The sequence below is a fragment of the Motacilla alba genome, chromosome 1 (genome assembly GCF_015832195.1).
Source record: "Motacilla alba alba isolate MOTALB_02 chromosome 1, Motacilla_alba_V1.0_pri, whole genome shotgun sequence".
Taxonomy (NCBI): Eukaryota; Metazoa; Chordata; class Aves; order Passeriformes; family Motacillidae; genus Motacilla; species Motacilla alba.
This window is the reverse complement of record NC_052016.1, coordinates 64,914,932-64,937,892: the sequence shown is the minus strand read 5'-3', so window position 1 is coordinate 64,937,892 and position 22,961 is coordinate 64,914,932. Positions and strand designations below refer to the sequence as shown.

General features: G+C 40.9%; 1 protein-coding gene across 1 annotated transcript; it reads left to right on the top strand.

The window, feature by feature from the left end:
* TNFSF11 (TNF superfamily member 11) lies at positions 1-22,961 on the top strand. The gene is made up of 5 exons (XM_038151637.1): positions 1-388; positions 8,629-8,796; positions 15,273-15,318; positions 15,401-15,499; positions 20,618-22,961. The coding sequence occupies exons 1-5, from the start codon at positions 164-166 to the stop codon at positions 21,037-21,039; spliced, it is 960 nt and encodes a 319-aa protein (XP_038007565.1). The 5' UTR covers positions 1-163; the 3' UTR covers positions 21,040-22,961.

Here is a 22,961-nt window from a genome sequence, read left to right as displayed (position 1 = left end):
GGCAGCGGCGGGCGGGAGGGAGGAGGAGGAGGAGGGCGGCAGGGGCGCGCCGCCCGGGGCTGATTGGCCGCCCCGTTTATAAGAGGTGCCCGGCCGGGGCAGCGAGGTTGTTTGCCGGCGCTGGGGAGCTCGTGTGGAGCCGTCGGAGCGGAGCGGAGCTGCGATGCGTCGCGCCAGCCGAGACTACACCAAGTACTTGCGCGGCTCCGAGGAGCTGGGCAGCGGCGCCGCCCACGAGAGCGCCCCGGCGCCGCCGCCGCCCCCGCCGCCCGCGCACCCGCACCCGCACCCGCCGCCCGCGTCCCGCTCCCTCCTCGCCGCCCTCGTCCTGCTGGGGCTGGGGCAGGTGGTCTGCAGCGTCGCCCTCTTCCTCTACTTCCGAGCTCAGGTAAGCGGGAACTGGCGCGGGTGCTTCCCGCTGAGGCGAGTGCGGCCGCCTCGCACGCTGCAGAAGGGGGCAAGGCCCTCGTGTCGGTGCGAGCGAGGGGATAAATTAAAGAAAAACAAACCAAAAAGTTTTAGAAGACACTTATCTATCCCTAAAGTTGATCCAGTTCTGAGAGGGGTCGGGCCAATGGGCTCCCAGTGCCCTGCCCCGCGTGTGCTGTGCCCTGATCACTGGAGCTGCCCAGTAGGAGGGGTTCCAGGTAGCGCTCCGGGCATCGGGGGCGTTTTGGGGTACAGGGCTTCGCCGCGAGGTTGGATATGAGGGGTTCCCTGACTCGAGAAACAGTTTAGTCATGATCCTTCACCTGAAGTCTTGCAGGGCTTTGGTTTTTAATGATCAGCTTTCAGTTATCCACTGGAGAGAATTTTGGCATTGGGTATTAGACAAAGGTTCTTCACCCAGAGGATGGTTGGGCACTGGAGCAGGCTCGCCAGAGAGGTGGTTACAGCACCAAGCCTGACAGAGTTCTAGAGGTGTTTGGACAATACTCTCAGACACACGATGGGATTTTTGGAGATGGTGCTCTGTGGGGTCTGGTGTTGGACGCAATGATTCTTGAGGGTCCCTTCCAGCTCTGCATAGTCAGTGATTCTGTGACATGGCTGAGGTCTCTGGCTGCCTTAGATGTTTCACCAGCAGGAGAAATGGCTTTAAGGACAAAAATGATCGTCGTGCAACACCCCTCGTGATGGCTTGTCACTCTGGCTGCGCAGGGGCGCTGCAGAGGAGCTGGCTCTGTGTGTACGTGGGCATCGGCCAGAGGTGCCTGCCGCAGCTCAGGAGCTTTTTCTGGGATTCTGGGGATTCCTGGGAGAGTCGCACCTCACCTGCCAGGCCTCAAGTGTGCCGGGATGCCTCCGAAGAGGCAGCGGTGCGTGCCGAGGGGAGCGCGGGGAGGTTCGCTGTGGGAGCAGATAAGGTGATGAGCGGTTGGGCTTTCGGAGAGCAGAGGAGTCAGCTTCTTGGAAACGGCTCGGCTGCCTGGATTCCCTCGCTGCTGCATCTCTTACCCTGCGAAGCTGAGCCCTCTCGGAGGAAGTGGGGAGCTGCCAGCTAGTTGGTTCTCAGGGCTTGGTGTTAGCTTTCTGCTTGGCTTTGTTCTCGGATGCTAGCTAGTTCTGTTGATGTGGGTCTGACTGCCGGCATGGAAGTGGTGCTTCTGTTGTGTGTACTTTTCATTTGAAGTCGGCAGAGACTGGAAACCTGTTTCTTTCGGTTTACTTTCTAGGTAGAGGCACTTGATCTTGAGGTAGCAGGCTGGATTTCTTAAGTAAGTGCACTCTGAAAGCAGGTGTTGCACAAGTGTATACCCACTTAATCAGATGAGTGACTGTCAAATGTACAGTAATGCTGCTGATAATTTATTATGCAGACTAATTCATATTCTCTTACTGACAATGTCTTTGTGTTTTCCATTTTTCGAAAAATAAATATGGAACGGCAGTACAGCACTTAGTTAATCATAACTTGTATATTTCAGAGGAGTGACATCTAATTTCTGGGACTCATTGTAAAGTAGCTTAAAGCTACTTGTTTTCTTGACAGTGAAATAAATTAATGCCTCCTTCAGCTTATGACAGGGGAATGTTTTTCACTCCAGATGTTCATGAACCTGAAAAGACATTCTTGTCAAAACATAGCTCGGGGATGCACAGCTATGTGTTCATTAGGGGTCTTGAGAGCCATTGCAATCAAAACAGCTAATCAAAGTGTACCCCCTTATAAAAGACTTTTCCGGACAGGTACATATCAGGGTTTAATGTGTGCCTAACAAAGAACCATAATGGCTATTTTTCTTCTGCTTCCTTGATTTAAAAAAATGGCATGGTTCAGGTGTAACTCTGCAGTTGACAGCTTCATTCTCTTGCTAGCTTCTTGTTCCTGTAGATTTGGAGTAGTGCTATTGAATGAAGTCTTTCATAACTTTGAATTTCCAAAACATCTAAAGAGGTGATATAACTCAATGTAGGCTTGACTGAAGTCATTGCCTAAAAAATTGAAATGGAGAAAATGTCATCAATGGAAAATAAAATAATAAGTATACTCTTGAATTAAGTACATAATTCCCTATAAAAAGATCTAATAATTAATATTTGTTCACCATTGCTAATTGTGGAATAAGATAGATAGAACAACATAGTAGGTCCTGCAGCAGTTAATTCTTAGTTCGCACTCTTTGGGATTTATTTTATTTATATGGGGCATGATCAGACCTCTTTCTTTTGGAAAGATTTCTGTGGCATTTGATTTTATTAAGCTACTTCAGTTTGGCCTTTTCAGTGTAAATTTCAGCTATCTACATTTGTACTTTAATAACAGAACTTAATTATTTTAAATTAATTTTGTTGAAATAATGAGGCGTTAGTAGTAGAAGCTGTGCATGAAAAGATTTGAATTGTTTGCTTGGTAAATTAAGCAAATGTGAATTAGAAAGATTTGACTGTATAGGCTGATATTAAGAAATTATATATCTTAGAAGCTCTTTAAACCTTATCTAAGAGTCTGAGTAAACTCTGACTCAGTTTTACCACTCACATTTTGTCTGTATTCGCATAAAATCATTTGGGCTGGATCATGACATCGTATAAGCTGAGACAATAGTTGAGGTTTTGGTTTTTCCTTAATTTTGTTTATTTTGTGGCTTGAGCATTTGGAATTTCACAAGACACATAACTAAGACTGACATTAGGTTTTCACGGGCAAACACATGTTTGTGGCCAAGAAATAATGCAGTGCCATGTAAGTGAGACAATGAGCTGGTATGGTGAAAAAGAAAGGAAAAAAACCAACAAGTTTGAATTTTACCAGTATTCTCATAATAGTGTACTGAAATGTAAAAACATTAGCATGTTTTATCCTTTCTTTTTGGTCTATCCTGTGCAGTGTACTGAATCCAAGAAATTAAACAATGAAACAATGTATTGGTCTTAAGCATTTCTTTTGCTTATACTTTGTGGAATATTTTCTCATTATCTATAAAAATGACCTGAAAATTTTGTTAAGATACCCAGAGCAGCTGGGGGTCATCACTCCATAGAGACTCATGCACAGCACAAGGTGAGAGAAGTATTTTCTTTAATTTTGACTGATAAATGCTGAGGCATAGTCTCCAAAAGCTTAGCTTTCAAGCTTTTCTTTCTGGCCCGTTCCATAGTGCATTTAGATCTCAAAAGAGTAGGAATCTGGTCTAACACTGACTGAGCTGGAGGGCAGTGAAGTAAATTGAAAGTTCTCAAAATGAAATGTGGTGGCTGGGTGTTTAATGCCCACAGTTTAGGCTAGACCTCCAAGAGTGGGCACTATTCCCATTAAAAAAAAAAAAGTCTGTACAAATTTCAAGTATTCTACCATATTTAAGAGTTCACAGTTGGATAACTGGTGACCTGGAAGCCCAGTTTTTATTGTCATTTCGTGTTTATTTGGAATTCTTGTGGTAAGTTTTCAAACTATTACCTTTCAGACTTCAGGAGAAGTTTTGTGAGCATTGTGGCTAACAGAAAAAACAGCTTGCTAGGAGTTGTTAACATCTTTCAGAAGCCTGAAAGAACCCCTTCTTGGTGTTTAAGAAAGGTCATGGAGTGCAAAGTGATATTTGATAGTCTGGAAAGTGGTTTAAGTTTGAAAAGAAGTACAAGTATAGTTTTGAAACATTTATTGTAAGCAGTAAGTATTTAATGCAATATTGTAACAGTGCATAATTGATGTAAAATTTAATATTAAAGGTGGGTGAAATGTATTGTGTCTCTTAAAACCAAACTGAGTCTTTTTTACATCAGAAAATTGGTTCTTAATTCTGGAAGTTAATCGAACCCATGATACTGGAGGTCATTTTGGCTGCCCTGAAGTGGCTGAATAGAGTCCAGAAATGCAAATAGAGTGATGAGAGATGCTGAAAACTGGGGCCACTGAGCAGTCTGACCTCATTTTAAGGTCAGGCAAAGCAGACATTAAAAATAAGCTAGACACTCCTCTCTTTAGTTTAATTCCTCTAGGGTATTTAGGATATTCACACTTTATAAAGCTTTCTCCTTTATTTGTATTTGCATCTTGGTATTTCTTGCAGATATTAAATCTTTAGGACTTTTTGCTGAAGGTGCCCTGCCCTGCAAGTTAGCAAGCTGCTTCTGGTATTTCATCATAATTTTCTCATTCTTTAGAAGTTCTTCTCAAAACATGTCCTTGGAAATTTTTTTGTGCATCACTACTTCCCCAGTTTTGATCTCAGTGCTTGTTTACAGCCATGGCAGTTCAGTGCCTGTTCTTTGTAAAGACTTACGATGCAGGATTTCTGAGAAGTCCTTTTCAGGCAAGTGAGCTGATTTTCATAGTGAAATGTGGTGAAGACTATTCTTGAAGGTATTCTTTGAAAAAGGTGAGGGCAGCAGGTGGGTTAGCTAGTCCCAAGATCAGAGTTTTGCCTTATCAAGCAGTAACTCTGGAGACCTGCAGTTTTTGTCAGAGTGGGCTGCACAGCTCCAAGTTGCTGAAACTGTCAGCTGCAGTGTTTCCATTAAGCCTTCAATCTTTCACCTGTAGGTGCAGAGATGCTGGATTTCTGTCTTAAGCCTTGAGCAGATAAACAGTAATCTGAGCAAGGGATTCTGTGCAATCTGCTGTTACTGTTGTGATGCAGTATTGTGTGACACATTTGAATGATTGCTGATAGCAGCGATTCTATGCTGGCATGATTTGTCATGCTGGACAGTCAGGCCTTTACAAATGTCATGATCTTTGTGCTGTAAAACCTAGCTGTCTTCCCTGTAATTCAGAAGATGTCTTTTAATAAATCCAAAACTGGGATAGTAGTCTCTGTCTAGGAGAACTACTGATACAAATTAGTATCAGTACAAATTACAAATTGGCAGTTATTTGCTGTAACTTTCTCTGTTCTGTTCTGTGATTTGTGTAGAGGGGAGAAGGCTCAGATATCCAGATCCTGTTAAGAGATGTCAGTTCAGTCAGGTGTCTAATGCTCCCAGTATGAGTGGTTGCATTTGAAATAAAGGGTCCTGTTTTGGGTCCCTCGATACCAGAAGTGTATCAACAAACTGGAAGGTGTCCAGCAGAAAACCACTGTGACAGGTAGGAACCATCATGTATAAAAGAATGGAAAGCTGGATTTTTTGACAAAAAACGGACTAAGGTGAAGGAAGCTAATTAGTGTTTTTAGCTACCTGAAGACAGTCAGGCTCTTCAGAAGCGTGCAGCAAAAACAAGAGGCACAGTCATAAATTGCACCAAGGATGTAAAACCTAAGGTTTTTTACACAGTAGAAGTACTGAAGTTTTAGGACAGTTTGTCCAGAGAAGCTGAAAGTCTTCCTTGATGGACATTCCCCAAAGCTTGTCTAGAAAAGGCCTTAACCCACCTGGCCTGAGTTAGAAGTTGGCCCTGCTTCAAGCAGGAGGCTGGACTAGAGACATCCAAAGGTACCTTCCAACCCATGTCATTCTGCATTAACTAACTGCTTTTTGGCAGCTGTTAGTAAACATTTTGTGCTTCTCTTTTTTATTATTATTTATTTTTATTTTATTTATTTTTATGTTTATTTTAGTTGATTTTTTGGGTTCTGAATGCAAGTGGAACATAGTGTGAGAGATGCTTGAAGAGTGCAGTTTTACAGTCAGTTAAAGCTAGTGCTGCCTTCCTGATACTTCATTCTTAATGCCTATCCCTGTACTGACTCCGATGCTTATGTGATATATCTGGAGTGACTTGGTTTTGGGGAGCTAATCTTAAAGGAAATTAGGCCAGCAAAAATTCCTCCCTTGCTACTGATTTAGAAGAGGAGACTGAAATCCAGGAATTGAATTCTGTGGTGAAGGGGGTGAGAGCAGAGAGGTGCTGGTTTAGATCTCCTTATGCAGTTAATGAGGCTGCACTCCACTAGCTGACTTCAGAAGGCATTAGTGTAGGTTTTTAGCACTTAATTCATAGAGCTTCAATGGCCATACCCAGATTTTCTATGGGGATTCAGCTGTGTCAGGCCATTACAGGAAAATGTTGCTGCCTCTGAGCCATTGATTCTGTAACTCATCACTACCCCTCTGGTCAAACCTGTGGCATCTTATGATCTTCAGGTGGACCTTCTGTGACCTGTTTCGTTCCAGATCTGCAGGGATGACTGAGACAGCTAAACCAGGCTACAGGATATGACACTGGTCTGAATTAATTGGGCAAAGAGCTTTCCATCTGGAGACTTGAGCAGAAGCGTGGTGATGGAGGAGGCAGCATTTGGTACTGCTGTCTGTGCAACAAATATCTCTCTGCTATGTGCCACTATTGGGTGGCTGCCTGGGTGGTGTAGGCTTTAATTCAGCTCTGTAATCCTAACCGTACACTTTTAAATTAACTAATTTCTTTTCTGGGGGTTAGGGAGTTGAATTTGTTCCTGTGAGCAAATGATATGCTTGATTCACTCTGACTGTTTTGTATTGTGAAAAACTTCCTTTTGATATGATGTTTTGTTCAGCTTTGTGTTAAAGGAAACTGAACACTAGGCACCGTCCCTAATGTCTTGGTATTTCTCCATTGCAATTACAAATAACCTTTTGTAATTCTCAGGTAAAAGTGTTCTTTCCAACTAAAGAAAGACAGAAGTCAATGTTCCTAAATAAGCCAGCTGGTAGAGTTAGAGAGCCTAGACTTACGAGTTTGGGTGTATAAACCCTTCTTTAAGCCTGAAGTAAAAGCAGAAGAAATGTGAGTTGAGAACAATTTCTGAGAGTCCTGGGCCATCTCTGAAAGATAGTTGTTAATCTCTTCAGTGGAAAGGATTTGGAGTATGTGAAAAAAAAAAAAATGAAATGGTTTAAATAGCTCTTGCGCAATAAAATGCGGTTGAGGTGCAATCCTGATCCTTGGATTATCTTCCAATTTATCTAAGCGATAGAACACAGGATTTAACAATGTACTTGATTCAGACACAAAGACTGATTGATAAAAATGTATTGCAGATACTCTAAACTTACCAGTCCTTGTCCAGTGATGCAGAGGTGTCTTGTGGTGCAATTTAATCATCTTTTGGTCGTTAACTTTTGCTGTCCTGCTGTCTTTGTGACTATTTCACTCAGCAATAGCTCTTGCCACTATCATGGCTTAATCCCAGCTGCAACTAGGTCTCAGACAGCTGCTCACTCCCTGATGGCATTCTGGAGAGAACTGGAAGAGTAAAAGTGAGAACTCATGGGTTGAGATAAAGAAAATTTAAAAGGTAAAGAAAAAGCTGCACACGCAAAGGAAGGCAGGTGTTTAGCCATCCCTAGGACAGCAGGGTTCCACCACATTTAAAGTGACTTGGGAAGACAAATACCATCATTCCAAACATCTTGCTTTTCCTCCTTCTCCCACCTTTATATACTGAGCATGATGCCATATGGTCTGGGGTATCCCTTTGGCCAGTTTTGGCCAGCTGTCCAGGCTGTGTCCTATCCCAGCTCCTTGTGCACCCCCAGCCCTCTCTCTGGTGGGGTAGGGTGGGGTGGGAGGTAGAAAAGGCCCTGACTCAGTGTCAGCCCTGCTCAGCTGTAACAAACACATCCCTGCGTTACCGACACTGTTTTGGTCACAAATGCAAAACACAGCCCCATACCAACCACTGTAAAGAAATGAACTCTATCCACGATGAGCACATCCATAAAACAGTTTCAATGATAGCTGACTGACAGCTTCAGTGGTATAATTTCAGTGATAAAATGGTTTCAGAGATAACTTCGGTGTCTTCTATGGAAAATGATGTGCTGTACACACACATACATACTTTCCCAAGGTTCTCCACTTGATATTTGTGTGTCATCTTACAAACAACAGCTTTTGAGGTAGGATGACTGTGTAGGTTTTCTGCCAAAATAACTGTGATATTGCCCTGAGTGGTTGAAATATGGAGTTCAAAATTATTGACTTTACCATAAAAATAGGGCAGTCTTACAGGATTTATCTTTAACTTTTGAAAGTCATGTACCTAGTCTAAGCTAATGAAATAAGCAGCACCAGGAGATAATTCAGTCTCCTATCTTGCATGTTTGTTGGATGAAATCAACCCTGATGTTGGGAACTTTTTCCCTCTACACTGTTTGTAATGAGAATTTAGGTAATAAACTTAGCCAGAGGCCAAACTTTTAGGTGGTTTAAAAGTGTCTCTAATACTTAGAACTGTGGTTGTGCTTATGTTTCTGTTTCAGATGGACCCTACTAGAATTTCAAAAGAGCATGCACACTGTGTCAGAACACTTTTTGGACACCAAGAAAGTACAGATTTGCATGATGCCTCCTTTGAAAGTCAAGAAGCAAAGTTAATGCCAGAATCCTGTAGAAGTGTGAAACAGGCTCTCCAAAGGGCTGTGCAGAGGGTAAGTGGCACAGACAGTGTGTTTATTTCATGGTCCTGTTGAAATTAAAACAATTTTTCTGAAATCTGTATTCAGAGGTAAGTTCTATAAATTATTTTCTGGTGTTTGAGTAACACTTGATGTTTTATCCAGGATTGTATTGTATTTGCTGTTGAATCTGGTAGTGGCTAACCAATTCTGTATTCAAGCACATTTTATTTATTTTTCTTTTAAGAAAGGAAGGCTTGAAGTTGTACTAAGAAAACTGATTGAAGTTAGGTGATTAGCCATTTGGATGGGCCTGAAGAGTGGTCATTTATGCTAATATTTGTATAGATTTTCCAGATGCTCGTAACAGGTGTCAGTTCCACATTTTTTCAAGGGAATCTTCCAAACAAGATTCTCTTAAGTCAAGATCATCAGCAAGCAAAGTACTGCCTGAAGGAAAAGGAGATAGCATTTGCTCTCATTTGCCCTTGTTTCTTACTCTGGAGTCCAAAATGAGGGTCAGTTCCTGCTTTGGTTTTGCTCACTTTGCCAGTTCTGTGTTTTGTGCATTCTCACACTGGCAGAAGACCTACTTGGCCATAGCATGATAACTGGGTGGTCTTTGTCCAGGAATTGAGAATGACAGGTTGTTGTTCCCAAACACAAATGACAAAAGAAGTCAGCCCCAATGAGGAAGCTTAGGCAAGCTGGAAATATGCCACAATCCCTTTTACTGCCATTACTGCCTTTGATCTCTTTTTGGGTTCATGATAGTGTTTAGTGCTAATTATGGGCTGTGTAACAGATGGATGTCTGCTATGGTATTTGGTTTTTCTGGCTTATCAGGCCCATTACAACTTTACTGCCTCACATCTTCATAGGACTGGCACTTTTTCATTAAGGGTACTTACTACATTAGATTTGAGCTGAACTCACATATGCTTTACCATGAACTGTACTTGAGTTAAATTTACAGCATTTGAATTGTGCTAATGTGATATTTGGTTTTAACAGAGAACTCTTAAGTGACAGATCTTTTTGTGAACAAAACACAGAGAGACATAGGAGTCCATGCCTTGTCCCTTTTGCTAGCCACCTCCTTCAAGAGCTTAAGGGGGAGACAAATGATTGTCTGTAGGATTAGTTCTTTCCTCCTGCATTTTTAGAGCCTCTCAGGAAGCACCTACATATGTGCTGCGTGCTGGGCTGCTCCTTCACTCATGACAGAGAAAGGAGCTTGTTACAGTAAGTCAATGGGGAACCCTGTGTCCTCGTTATTTGCTGCTGGTTACTCAACAAAGGCACTGGCTTTAGCTGAGGCTTTATATCCTGCCAGTCTGGATGGAGGTTAAATGCTGCAATGTCCGTGGCCAGGATAAGTAGTGAGTAGGGATAATTTTTTGGCTGATCACCATTAGTTTGAGAACAATAAAATTTCCCTTGCCAAAGTAATTAGACTCTGAATTTCCTTTTGAATGCAATGGAGTTTAATAAACAGCTGCACTAGTGGTCTAGATGCTTTGTCATCTTGTATCAATGACAGAGAAAGAAATAGATAGGAAGGTGGTGACCTGAGGCTTTTTACATCTTTTCGGTACATCAGAGAAGTGAAAGTAACAGTGTCAAGGCAGAATTATACTTTATCATCATCTGTAAATTCTGCCTTTCAGTCATCCTGCAACAAAGAGCAGAGATGCAGCTATAACTTACTTGCAGTTGCACACACTCCTTGTGTGTGGATCCAGCTGATGTGACTTAAAGGAGGTTTCCTGTTGTTTGTGCTTTCTTCACTTTCCTTAAGGAGAATCGAAAGAATCTAACTTATGTGTGTTTTAAGAACCAGTATCCGTATTTGAGCTGGTAGCATGCTAAGTGACTGAAATGGAGCATTTCAAAATACAATTTGTGTTTTTCGAATTTTTAATAAGTTGTCTTTTGCAATTCAAGCTGTTCAGGAAATGAAAATAGACAAATTTCTTTTGCTCAGGTTTATGGTCTGGTTACAGTTTCTGGCTTCCTGTGCCAGTTCTCATCAGTTTTCTTTGCACACCTGTAGACAGAATGCTTAAATGTAAAGCAGAGATTGATGTTGAAAGTGGAAGTGCTCTTATGAAAACCAGTGTAGTAGGCTGCAAGGTCCAGTCTGGAAATACTTGTCTCCTGAAAAATTAATAGTTTTTTTTTCTTTTAATCAGAATCTAATGATTGATTCTTTAATATATTCTGCGATAAAAATTCTGCTTAGGAAGCAGTTTACTAAGTAGAAAGAATATTTTCAATATTGCATATAAACTTGCAAGCAGACAAATAATATACTTTCCTAGCCAGTCTGTTTGCTTAATTTTTTTCCATGTAACTCTGAAAAACTTTTGGCAGTCCAGATGCTCTAACCACAGTCCTTATGAAGTCTGTTATGAGCAGAAGTAGAAAGGACTGAAGTAGAAAGGACTACAAACGTATCTTGGGTCAATCCATAAGTAACTTTGCTTGGCAGTGCTCCCAGGTTCTAGCTGCTTGTGAAGTTCAGGTGTAAGCTGCTCTCCCACATGGCAACAGAGTGCTTTGCTACACCTCCCGGGCAGCATTTATAAAGAGATCTATATACTTAGCAGACATTTAAAGAGCACATAGTAATGGACCAAGTAAAGGTTTCACAAGTGATTGCTGTAAGTTGTTAAAATTTCACCTACAATTTTGTAGGTTTCCATCCTACAGTCTTATGTGCCTTTTTTTTTTCTGCAAGCAGTAGACTACTCATTTGGAGAGAGTTTTTATTGCTGGTCTCTAAACTACAGTCTGATGAATATAGATTCATGTACTTTTTATTTTACTTCCTTCCTGATTAGCATTCTTCAAATTGCTGAATTTCCGGCAAGAGAATCAGATACTTCTTCCTGGTATCAGCTGTACTTAAAGCACTTGGTAATAATCGAGTCAAGTGCTTAAGGAAACTTTAAGATCACATCTGAAGCAATAAGTGAGTGTCCAGAAGTTCTCTTCTCATTGTTCTCTAAAGGCTACTTAGAGCTGCTCAAAGTAGGTACTGAGATATTTAGATATAAGCTAAAGGAGACTGAAAACCTTTCACAAATGTCATGTCTTGAGGTGTAGCCTTGTCTGTATCCTCAGCGTCGGACATAAGTTCAAGAGCAACAGGTATTTTTGCAGCCTGCTGTGGATGAGGTAGAGATCAGTTCCCAACTTTCCAGGTGCTTAAAACATGATTTTTAGCTTTAAAATGAGAAAGTTTTGGAGCTTCTTAGTTGCCTCTCTTTTCTTTTTTGGATGAAGGGAAGACATGTTTTTGATTTTTGTAACTAACTTCTTGTCAGTTGTTTAAACAGTGAGTGTGTGGAGGAGGTTGGAATGTGGGAAGCAGGCCAGCAGAGTTGACTTAGTGGGCAGTGAGCAAATGACAAAGGTGTACAAGTGCAGCTTGTCCTAAGATTAAGAGTGGGGTGATTTTTGTGTACAGTTCTGCTAAAAATAACTGAACAGCTTGGTATCACACTCGCTTCTATGGATGGCAGTCTTAAGAGAAGTTGCTGGTAATGTTTTGTCAGCAGTTTTCATGCCATTATAGCAGTGTCTTAGTCACAGGTTCTGTTGAGCTGTTTCTGTCTCCTTAATGAGCCTCTACATTGTGAGTAAGTATGAGCCACCTAAGAACATTCAGGTGCTAAAAAATGCAGTTGACACTTCGGTGATTTGAGAAATCACAGCTCTTAATTTCTTGCAGTAAGAATACCAGGGGACTTTATAATCTCATTAAGAGGCTGCCTTCAAACATCCACTGAAAAATGTCCTTCAGGGTCAGAAGCAAATACACAGTTAAATGCTTTTCTAAGGTAGGTTGTGCATCAGCACCTTGGAACTGTATGAACATCAAGTAAAAAAAAAAAATCAAGAAGTGTTTAACTGCTTATTCTTTAGGAGGAAGCCTACAACTCCATATCTGTTTTCTTGGGACTAATTAATGTGTATCGTCTTCATTTTGGAAGCTGGGGCAACATAACAGAAAGAATATCAAACTTTAATGACGCTGGTCAGAATCAAGTAAAGAACTTGACACTAGTCCGGAGCTTAGAGAGCTGTTGGAGGATTTTGTTTTCTGGCCACAGTCGATCCACTTCTGACACAGTGATGGGCACACAGAAGAGTCAATGAACAATTGGCTCAAGCCCCCCAGCCTTGGGGTTATTAGTGCCATGATGTAACTAGTTGAGCTAATCATGAATTCCAGACAAGGAGAGTTGTGGACCCAAGTCCTCCTGGGTGGCTGTCCTGCTTACTGAGTTGAGTGGTGAAGCTGCAGATGAACAGCACCACCACCAGTTAGAAGGAGAGCAGCTCAGACTGATTTAATGAGGACCAGAGCCATTCTGTGTGGAAGATGATTTGAGTCAGGCTGCTGGGTTTCAGAAGATGAGGTATTCAGCTGCTTAAGCTAGAGCATCTTTGGAAATGTTCAGAAGCAGAACTGAATGCTCCTAAGAAAAATGTAAGTTAAAACTAGAATAGCAGTTGACCAATTCAGGGCTTTCAAGGGCTGAGCAATTATCAATTGGATTATCAATTGTATTTTTCTTTTATTTTTTTTTTCTTAGTACCAATTCTAGACACTAGGAGATTAGAATGTACATGGTTCTTTTTGGATCTGCTGAGTAGGCTTTCCAGGCAAGGACACTATCCCATCCTCCCAAAGGAAAGGATATTGAAACAAATTCCGCATCTGAGAAGCTTCCACTAAGAGAGCAAGAAGACAAACATGTCTCTCCTTCAAGGGAAAAAGGGCTGGGATAGGTGTGCTGCAATAATCTGAGAGTGTGGTCTATCTCCCTCCTCTTTTTGCCTGTTCTCTTCAGAGGCTTTTGTCATTTTTTACAGTAGCTAGTACTTGCATTCTCTTGTCATCTTCCTATTTCCTACTCAAGTGTGGCTAGTGGCTGATGCTGACATGCAGCTCCTAGAATTGAACTTCATTTTTGTGCTCCTAGAACTGACATTGAAGCAGGAAGATCAGAGAAGCAAAGTGAATGTAATGCGGGAAGTGGATGCGAGTTTTGCTGCTTTTGAAGTTGTGATTCTTCTGCTTCTCGTCTTTACAGCAAAAAGCATCTTCATGATTCTTATCTATGAAATCAGCATATCTCAGCTGAAGTATTAAGCTTTGATAGTCATACTACAACTTCCACACTGCTGTGGCTTTTCATTTTGGTTTAACATTTAAACACCTACTGAAAGGGGAAAGTGAGAGTAATAAATGCACCAGCCAAGGCACTACATATTTCACTGCGGTTGCAAAACTACATAAAAGCAGGACTTCAGGTGTTTTCAGGGCAGGATTTCAAATTCTGAAACACCTCAGTGATTGAGAGCACAGTGGGACTTTGCTGATCTGGCCAAATCTGAGATATATTTCATATACATGGATTGAATCAGGCAAACAGCAGTGTGCGTGGCATAAAGATGAAATAAAGGACCACTCTTAGGTTCAAAGAGGGCTATCTTCAGCAAAATGTTTCCTTTTACTAAACACCTTCTTGACAGCTCCCTGGTATGAGGTATTCAGAATAACAAACATATTACCCCTCTTTTTTTTAGAAAACAGATAGTCATAGGGAAAAGGGAGACAGAACTGAGGGTTCAGCTTAATACTAAGACTCAGTCTAGGCTTGTAATAAGAACAGGCTGCTTAAATTTTGTAATCTGCTGGTTTTATCTTTTTCTCAAGAGGAGTACAGGTGTGAATGATTAAAAGCAAAGCTTTTTGTGGTGCCTGAAGTCTGCATTTTGTGCTCTTCTTGGGTCTGGGTAGCATAGTTCTTATTTATATCAAAATTTATCTGCAGCTAAGAATTACATACTTTTGAAGTCTGGTACCCAGTCCCTTTGGTTCAGTATGGATGAAACCTAATCCTTCAGTTCTTGCATATCTTGTTAGAAGTGAGCCTTGATTGTAAAGCCTTGTAGCCTTCCCTGTTGGTGGCCAGTGGTGAGGCGTGGAGGTTTTCATTCACCTCATCACAAATGAAATTCAGAGTTTAGCTATCCTTAGTTGTTAGGGTGATTACACACTAGTTCCTGTATAGAAATGCCTCTTTCTTTGCCTTTAAACTCCAAGTAATTAAATCAGTTCATAATTTCCACTGTTTGATGTGATACCTTCTTATCAATCATTGTTCCATTATACTTAGAGAAATATTCCAAATACAGTAAGTAGAAAAGGTTTTAAATGTGCTGTCACCACTGGAGTAAATCATGCAGTGATCATACATACTAGCATTTCTGTCCACCTTTATTAGAATTACCAAATTACTAGATGTAACAAGCACACACAATCAAATTACATAAATGATCATATTTACATGATTCATATCCCAGACATATGAATGTGCTGCAGGTGGAACAGTGTCCCCAGAGACATGCACAGACTATTTTAAGTGTGCAAACTAAACATTGTTACAAAGCCAAGAAAAGATCAAAGCAATGTCTCCTTCTCATTTTAGGAAGTCCAGCGTGCTATGGGAAGAACGCCACCAAGACCAGAAAAAGGTGGGTATTGGTTTATGAATAAGCAATATTTTAGTTCAAATAAACTTGTCTTTTTGGGATAATGCAATTCTCTTCTCTCTAGCCGCAATGGAGGCATTAGGACTTGAACTGTACAAGAGGAACAAACCTGAGAAGCAGCCATTTGCCCATCTCATTATTGATGATAAGAATATTCCATCAGGTAAGTTTGCTTTTTAAGTGAATACTTACAATACTGATATAAATGTATTGAAAATGAAATATTTGAAGATATTTCAGCAAAACAGCAACAGACTGGGACTCCAGAAATGGCTTTTGATAGTGATAATAAATTGGATGCATTAAAGGATTTCAGAGGCAGCACCTTTGTATCAGTCTTGTGCTGATTTGAAATGGCCTCCATTTCAAATTGCCCTTTTCCTTGACCCAGCTCTTGAGGGGCAAATCCTGCCCCTTTGTGCTGTCTTCAGGTGAGGAAGGAAGATCTACACTGAATGCTCTCCTGAAGATTCCCATTTTCCTTTGGCCTGTAGGGCCCATCAGGAGTTTTTCACTCCCACTGGACACCAGCCACGAAGATGCATGCACACATACAAGCATGTACCAGCACAAACATTGCCCAAGCTACTGAGCAGGGGGAAAATATTGTTCTTGTGGCTTTTATCTGCCTCTGTGGTAAGAGGATGGCATTCTTTCATCTTGCCAGAGCTCTTATTTTCTGCATACAAGTATTCACATGGCTTTGTGAATATCCTTGCTAGTACAATATCAGGGAACAAGACATGAGTCTGCCTTGGTACACTTTCCAGAGGAAAAGATTCATTCCTAACATTTTAAGATAGTGTTAGAACAGTTTTAGTTTTTGCCCTGGGGCACTGTCAGTTGAGATTTTTTGCTGTATTCTCAATGCTTGTTCTCAACAGTTGGTGTAGTAGAAGTAAACCAGAGTTTTTTCTGAAGCTGTTAGGTAGAAGATCTTAAGAAGGGGTGCATTGATCACCACTGTCTTCTTTCTCTGAAGATTTATATGTTCTGCCGGGCTGAACTCATTGTTAATTGAGCTATGCACATTGCTCTTCTGTTTTATATAACAAAACCAAAGGGGAATGGCGTGTTGAGACTTGAAATCTGAGATTTTAGCAGCCTGCATAGTAATACCTTGCTCTTGCTCTATTTAAAGACAAAGCTCTTCTGCACAGCTTCTTGCCTGGAGGGATAGGATTCTTTCAAGTGCATTGGCATTGCCACAATCCAGAGCTTTATAGCAGGGAGCTTAAACAGCTTGTCAGATGGCAATCAGAACTTTCACTAGCTTTTTTTTAGCTCAAATGCTTCCTGACTATCTTCTATGTTAGTCAGATTTTGTCTTTGACCTACTTTTACAATAGGTCAGTAGTAGAGGATTCAATATCAGTAAACTTACCTTAGCATTTTATCTTTGGAAGGTTGCAATTAATTTGCTAGTCATAGAAACAGATCACTTATCTGCAGAACTGGAGTGTATGTCAGTGTTACAGTTTGTGAAATCCACCTTTTTCTGTGTGGAATTTATTTGCTGCTTACCTGGATGTTGCTGTAGACTGTAATTTTATGACTGTAATTTACAATATCTGATAATTTTTACTGCATTAATCTTCAAGGGTGTGACACAGCACATCTGTGGGTGATGGCCAGGGAGATGCTGTTCTTTTTTTCTGCAGATCAGCTCCTTGCCAATGTGATGAGCTGTGCATGTACTCCCTTCTGATCTGGCTTTTGCCTCTTTCAGAAGAGCATTGCCCGGAGTTAGTCCATGAGCACAGCTTTTGAAGCCCTTGTGGGCACTGCAGCAGTGAGGGGCTGCATCCTTAGGGATAGCAGGAGCCCTGGACCTGCTGGTTGTGAGGCACTTCAAAATCATGCTCACTGGAAGTACCCACTTGGCTGGGTAGCACAGAGATTATTGTCAGGCATTACAGAGAGAAAAATTTACCTGAGGGGTCACTAGGAGTTTCTCCTCTCCCATCTTGTTTTCTCTGACTGCAAATGACAATTTCTGTTTTCTTCCTCTGATTCTTTACCCTGCATGTCTGAAATCCATCTTAATTGTTTTCTTCCATCCCTGACTGGACAGATCTGTTCTTAGTATTTTAAGGTTCTCTACTGTCATCAAACTTTTCCAGAATAAACAGTGCCAGGAAAAAAATGTCTTCATTGCTGTCAAACAGGATTTTAAGCAGTTTTCTACTGAACACCCTTCATGAAGGGCCACTGAGCAGTGTCTGTGAGAGAGGATTTTGCTTTGACTTGGTTCACAATAATGTCAGGACTCAAGTGGACTTTTGCAGCTGGGGCTGGGGGAATAGTGCAAGGGAGGGGGGGAAATAACCCTGCTCAGATCGTGGTGTCCCCACCCACCCTTTGGCACAGAAGCTGTGGTGGTTTGGCTTGTTGTGTGTATTTTTTAAGTTTGCTGCCTTAGGTTAGAGTTGGATGCTTGCTGGTTGGTTTTTACCAGAGTTCACTATAAATGCTACCTAGGTTTTAAATGAAAACAGTGAATTTTGGTTTATAAATTGATCACAGAAATTAGTCACAGTTTAAAGAGGAAAATTGCAAACAGAAATAAATATAAATGTTAAATATATTATTTGGGGTGTGAATTGATACCTTTAGCTGTCTAAGGAAATGCTGTAGTATTCTGAGCTATTTACAGCTGCAGGTTTGACTTAGCTGCCCTTTGCCTCCAAAAGACTTTTCAGAGCAAACATTACTTTGGTTCTTTTTTCAGGCTGTATTTATACCTGAAAGCTACTAGGATGAAAACAAATTATCAAAACAGGGCTCCTTTCTCCTCTGTTCCCCTCACATCATCTTCCTTTTTGCTAATTAATTTTATTTAACTCATTTGTATTAGTCTTAGTTCAAGCTCACAAAAAAGCAAGGCATTGTTCTTATTTATCTTCAGTTTTGAGAAGAAGCATGTGTTATCTGTCTTGAATTCTTAAATAAAGCTTTTTTTCCCTGTCTGGAAGGCTATTTTTCTCATTATCTCCCAGCCACTTCCTTCTCTGTCAACAGGACTTACCTTGTGCTCTTTTTTTCATGGTTCCAAAGTAAATTATTTCCCAGAAGATACTGTGTTGCAGCACTTCTGACTGTCCCATGGCTTGGGTTATGTGTCAGAGTGTCTGATACATAACATTGATGGACAGCAGATCGGACACTTACATGCTCCAGTTTCCTCCACTTCCTGTGTTTCTGGGTACTGATTGTTTTGCTGTCTCCAAATCTGGGTGTGTTACCACCAGAAGTGCTGAGTACCTGCTTGCTCCTTCCATTACAGTTTGCATGGCATAATCCCTACCAGAGCATCTTTTTGCTGTGCTGCTGGCTGTGGCACACGTCTTCTGGAGCTCTGAATAGTGGCAAAAAGCCTGTCTGCCTCAGCACACATGATCACAGCGTTATAATATAGCTTGGAAGGGACTTCCAGAAGTTATCTGTAAAAATCCTTTGCTCAAAACAGAGAGGGTCATCTCCTATCACCTCTTGGCCTGTTGCCCTGAATATCCAAATAGTGTAAACAAAATTCACCCAGAGCCCCTCTCTCAATTACATGTGACTGTGGCACCTATTGGCTCTCTTTTCCCTTCTTCAGCAGAACATCTTCCCACTGAGGATTTCTTCAAAATTGCACCTTGACTGGCAACTAAAAAGTTGACTTGTCAGGTAAATAAAATCTGCCTAGCAACTACCCAGTGTGCCACCAGGCAGTCATGGCATGCCTTTCTGTTCTGTCATAGGTGTGCATTCCTGTCCTGTGTCTAATGTGCCTCTCCTCTGATCCAGGCAGTGATTTCTTGCCTGTCCTCCTCATCTTGAAGGTAGCTCACTCTCCATGGGGCAGTATTTCTCCCAGACTTAATGCTGTGCAGATGAAGTTCTGTAATTTCCTCAACTGTTCCTGGTGCTTCAGAGGTGCATTCTGGTACCCCTAACTCAGTACATTTTGCAGGTGAATAATTGCAGGCTAAGAGACTTAAGATCTTGCTGTCTTTTCCAGTTAATTGGTGGATTTCAGATGGTTTTTTTGAGGCACTGCAGAGAAGCTGGCTTCTCTGTCTGTTTTTGCTTTCATAATTTCTACCTGGCTGCACTAGACCCACAGGGGAGCAGCTACTTGTGATCTGTCTTTGACAGTGCTTTTGCTTATGTCTTTGTGGAAGAATGCCAGAAGGTTTTTGTTCTGGGCTGCTGTTAAAATATTCCTCTCACATGGAAAAGCTGGTTGCCCTTAGAAGTTAGGGGAGATCCATCTTTCTCAAATCCCCCTGTTCTACTTCCCCTCCCTTTCTGCGCAGACCCAATGGGGTCCTGGGGCAAGCCTGTGTACATGCTTGGAGGAAAGGGCACTGTGCCCTGCTGTGTGCCATGGAAAGTTTGCTGAGGATGGACTGTTCTGGCTCCGTGTTGGGAGAATAAGGTACTGATTATTTCAAGCAGGCATTTAGATGCACTGGGAGGCTGAGGTGTGAAGTTCTCTGGTACCTGTGTAAACCCACTGCTGAGCGAGGGAGCAAGTGGAGTCAGTCATGTGTGCTGAAAATTACTAGTGGTCAGGGGGACAAGTTGGCTACCTTCTACCTGTTGTGTTATGCCCTGGGTGTTACCCTGAATAATAGAGTGTTAGTGGCTTGTGCCTATCAGGAAGCTTGTCATAAATATTTGAAGTGCTGTGTGAAGTCTAGGCAACTTAGTGGGTAGTACTAAAGATGGACAACTGTACTGACCTTTCTCCATTTTTTGGTGTTATCAAATGAAAAATAAGTTCACCTTTCTACCACTACAGTCGTAAGAACATAAAATATGGAAGGTTTCATAAGCTTTCTCTTTTGGGAATTGCCAGTTCAGCATTTTTTCCGAATTTTAGTTACTCCTTGTCAACACCTACATGTTCAAGACCAGTAACAAGTTTTTCACATTCCCTTCAACTATATGAACCTTTTATAAAGTTTTAGGGGAAATGCAATGCCTGTGCAGAGCTTGTTGCATGGTTGCTTAGCATAGTCAAACTATAGGCCAAGCAGCTGTTTTGTACCATAGTCCAGCAGGTGTTCTGCTGGGAGGGCATAGTTATAAGTACCAAGAAAGATCTGGGAATGTATGGTGAAAAGAGATTTTTTTTTAGGAATTGTTATCATAATTGTTTCATATTCACTTTAGCCTATAGAACTGTAGTTGCTATTGATTCTAAAAACATAGAGATTGCTTTCTAAATGTTGGGGTTTGACAAATGTTTTTAAATAATCCTTTTTTTTTTCTTTTTTTTTATCTCCAGGGACTCGCAAAGTGAACCTCACATCCTGGCATCATGACAAAGGCCAGGCAAACTTATCAAATATGACATTCAGTGATGGAAAACTAATTGTTAATCAAGATGGATTTTACTATATTTATGCCAATATTTGTTTTAGACATCATGAAACTTCAGGAAACTTGACTAAAAGAGGGCTTCAGTTGATGGTTTATGTGATTAAGACAAACCTTAAAATAAGGCGCTTTGATGTGTTGATGAAGGGAGGAAGCACCAAATACTGGTCCGGGAATTCAGAATTTCATTTTTATTCTGTAAATGTGGGGGGATTTTTTAAATTAAAATCCGGAGAAATGATAAGTATCCAGGTATCAAACCCATTGCTACTGGATTCTTCGCAAGAAGCAACTTACTTTGGAGCATTTAAAGTTAGGGATTTAGATTGAATCTTTCTTTAGTGTGCTGAAAATTTTTTGAATTGTCCAAAAACAACTTGAAGAATTGAAAATGTTCTGCAACCCAATTACATCTGTATAAGCCACATATCTCTAAAGACACGTTTTTGTCCCATGCAAATTCCAGCGTGAGTCCTGCAAATATATGGAAGGGCAAAATTACTCAGTTCTCCTGATACAGTCTTAAAGCAGTTTTACTTCATTTGTCTCCACTGGCCTCACTAGAGCCATTGTGCCTTTTGCATTGCTGTAGTTGAAATCAAAACAATTAATATTATTGAGCTTCTGTTGCCAAGTTCTGCCCTGGTTACCTTTACTAGTTTTGGTGCAAACATAGAGCAGGACAGAACTTGGCTCCCAACTTTATTTTAGGGCTCCATTTGCTTGGGTTGAGTGTCCTGACCCTGAGACAGCAAAGATTATGAAAGTGTGACTAATCCCGTTGCATTTGATGTGGCTTTTCAGATGCTGAGTTAGGGCTGATTATGCTTTGCTGGATTAGGGTTGGAGAGCTCAGACCATGGCAGAAATGGCTTGGAGAACACTTAAACAGTCCAACTTAACTGTTACCTGATTAATAGGGCCACTCCAGGAAGAAGGGAGATCACCTGGTCTTGCAGTTCTAAAAGGTTAATTACAGGTCATGTTGTTATTGTTGCACAGTTAATTGCAAATATAGATTGCTAAATATGAAGTGCCTTTAAAGTGTTACTTTGTGCCAGAACCTGCAAATACATTTTTAAACAAAAAGTATGTATTTTTATATTCTGTAATATCTAAAGTTATATTTTAGGTGTAATGTTTTGTGTAAAAAAATGTAAATTATATTGTCCTATAGTATTTGATACAAAATATTTAAAATCTCTTGCTGTTTGTATATTTAATGTTTTAAACTGTTTTTATGTACAGACATGTTAAACTCGTGCACTTTTTAATCCCAATGGGAAAAAATGCAGCTATAAGAGATTGTTTGCAATTAGCAAATGTAATATATATCTTTGTTCTTCTTAACTTAATACATTTCTTTTAAACTTGTCAGTATTAAGGGAGACGAAATCACACCAATGCCATGAGTAATTATACCAGAATGCTGGTCACTGGGTGCCTTTCAAACCTGGAGGGTAATTAAGCTGGCATTATGTAAAAATGAAATTAAAAAAAAAAAAAAAAAAGTAAGCCCCAGAAATGTTTTTAGGGGTATTTATAGTTATTGAGCAGGCATGTTTTCCTACAACAAAATCTGCCAGTGTTAAATTCTGCAATTGAGCAGTAACTTTTTTAGCTTAGTTTCCTGAAAAAGTGAAGCTTATGTCATTGCATTGCCTGTTCTTGTCTCCCACTGTAGCTTTTAAAACTCTGCACCCTTCTGCCGGCTTTGGCAGATGAATGGCAGAGTTAAGAGATACTCTTGCAGGTTTTATGAGGACAGACAGCTGAGAACACCTCAGCCATTTATACATTTGTCAGTGGCTGGCCACTGTTGATTTTAGCCAAGAGAGTCACTGGGGAGGCTCCTGCAGCATGAGTTGTTGCTTGTACAGTGCTTGGCCAAGAGAGGTGGGTGGGTGGAATCTGAGGGTGGGGCCAGGGGTCGGGGGGAGGGCTGCGCATACCGAGGTGATATTTAGAGCACATCTGGACAGGGGACATCAGCTTGTTGGGTAGGGGGATGAGGGAGGGTTTTGAAGTGTTTGTGTGCTCTGTGGATGATGTGGGGAAAGCCCACTATTTATTGCAGTAGGAATTGAATCTGTAGGAATTGGGGCTTCATACAAATCCTCAGGCTTTTTAATTTTTTTTTTGTTAAAGGAAGAGAGTTGAATTCAAGCAATTATTTTATACTGTATAATAAACATTTCTTTTTAATGTTAATATTGTTTTCTTACAAAATACATTTCTAAGAAAAAAACCAA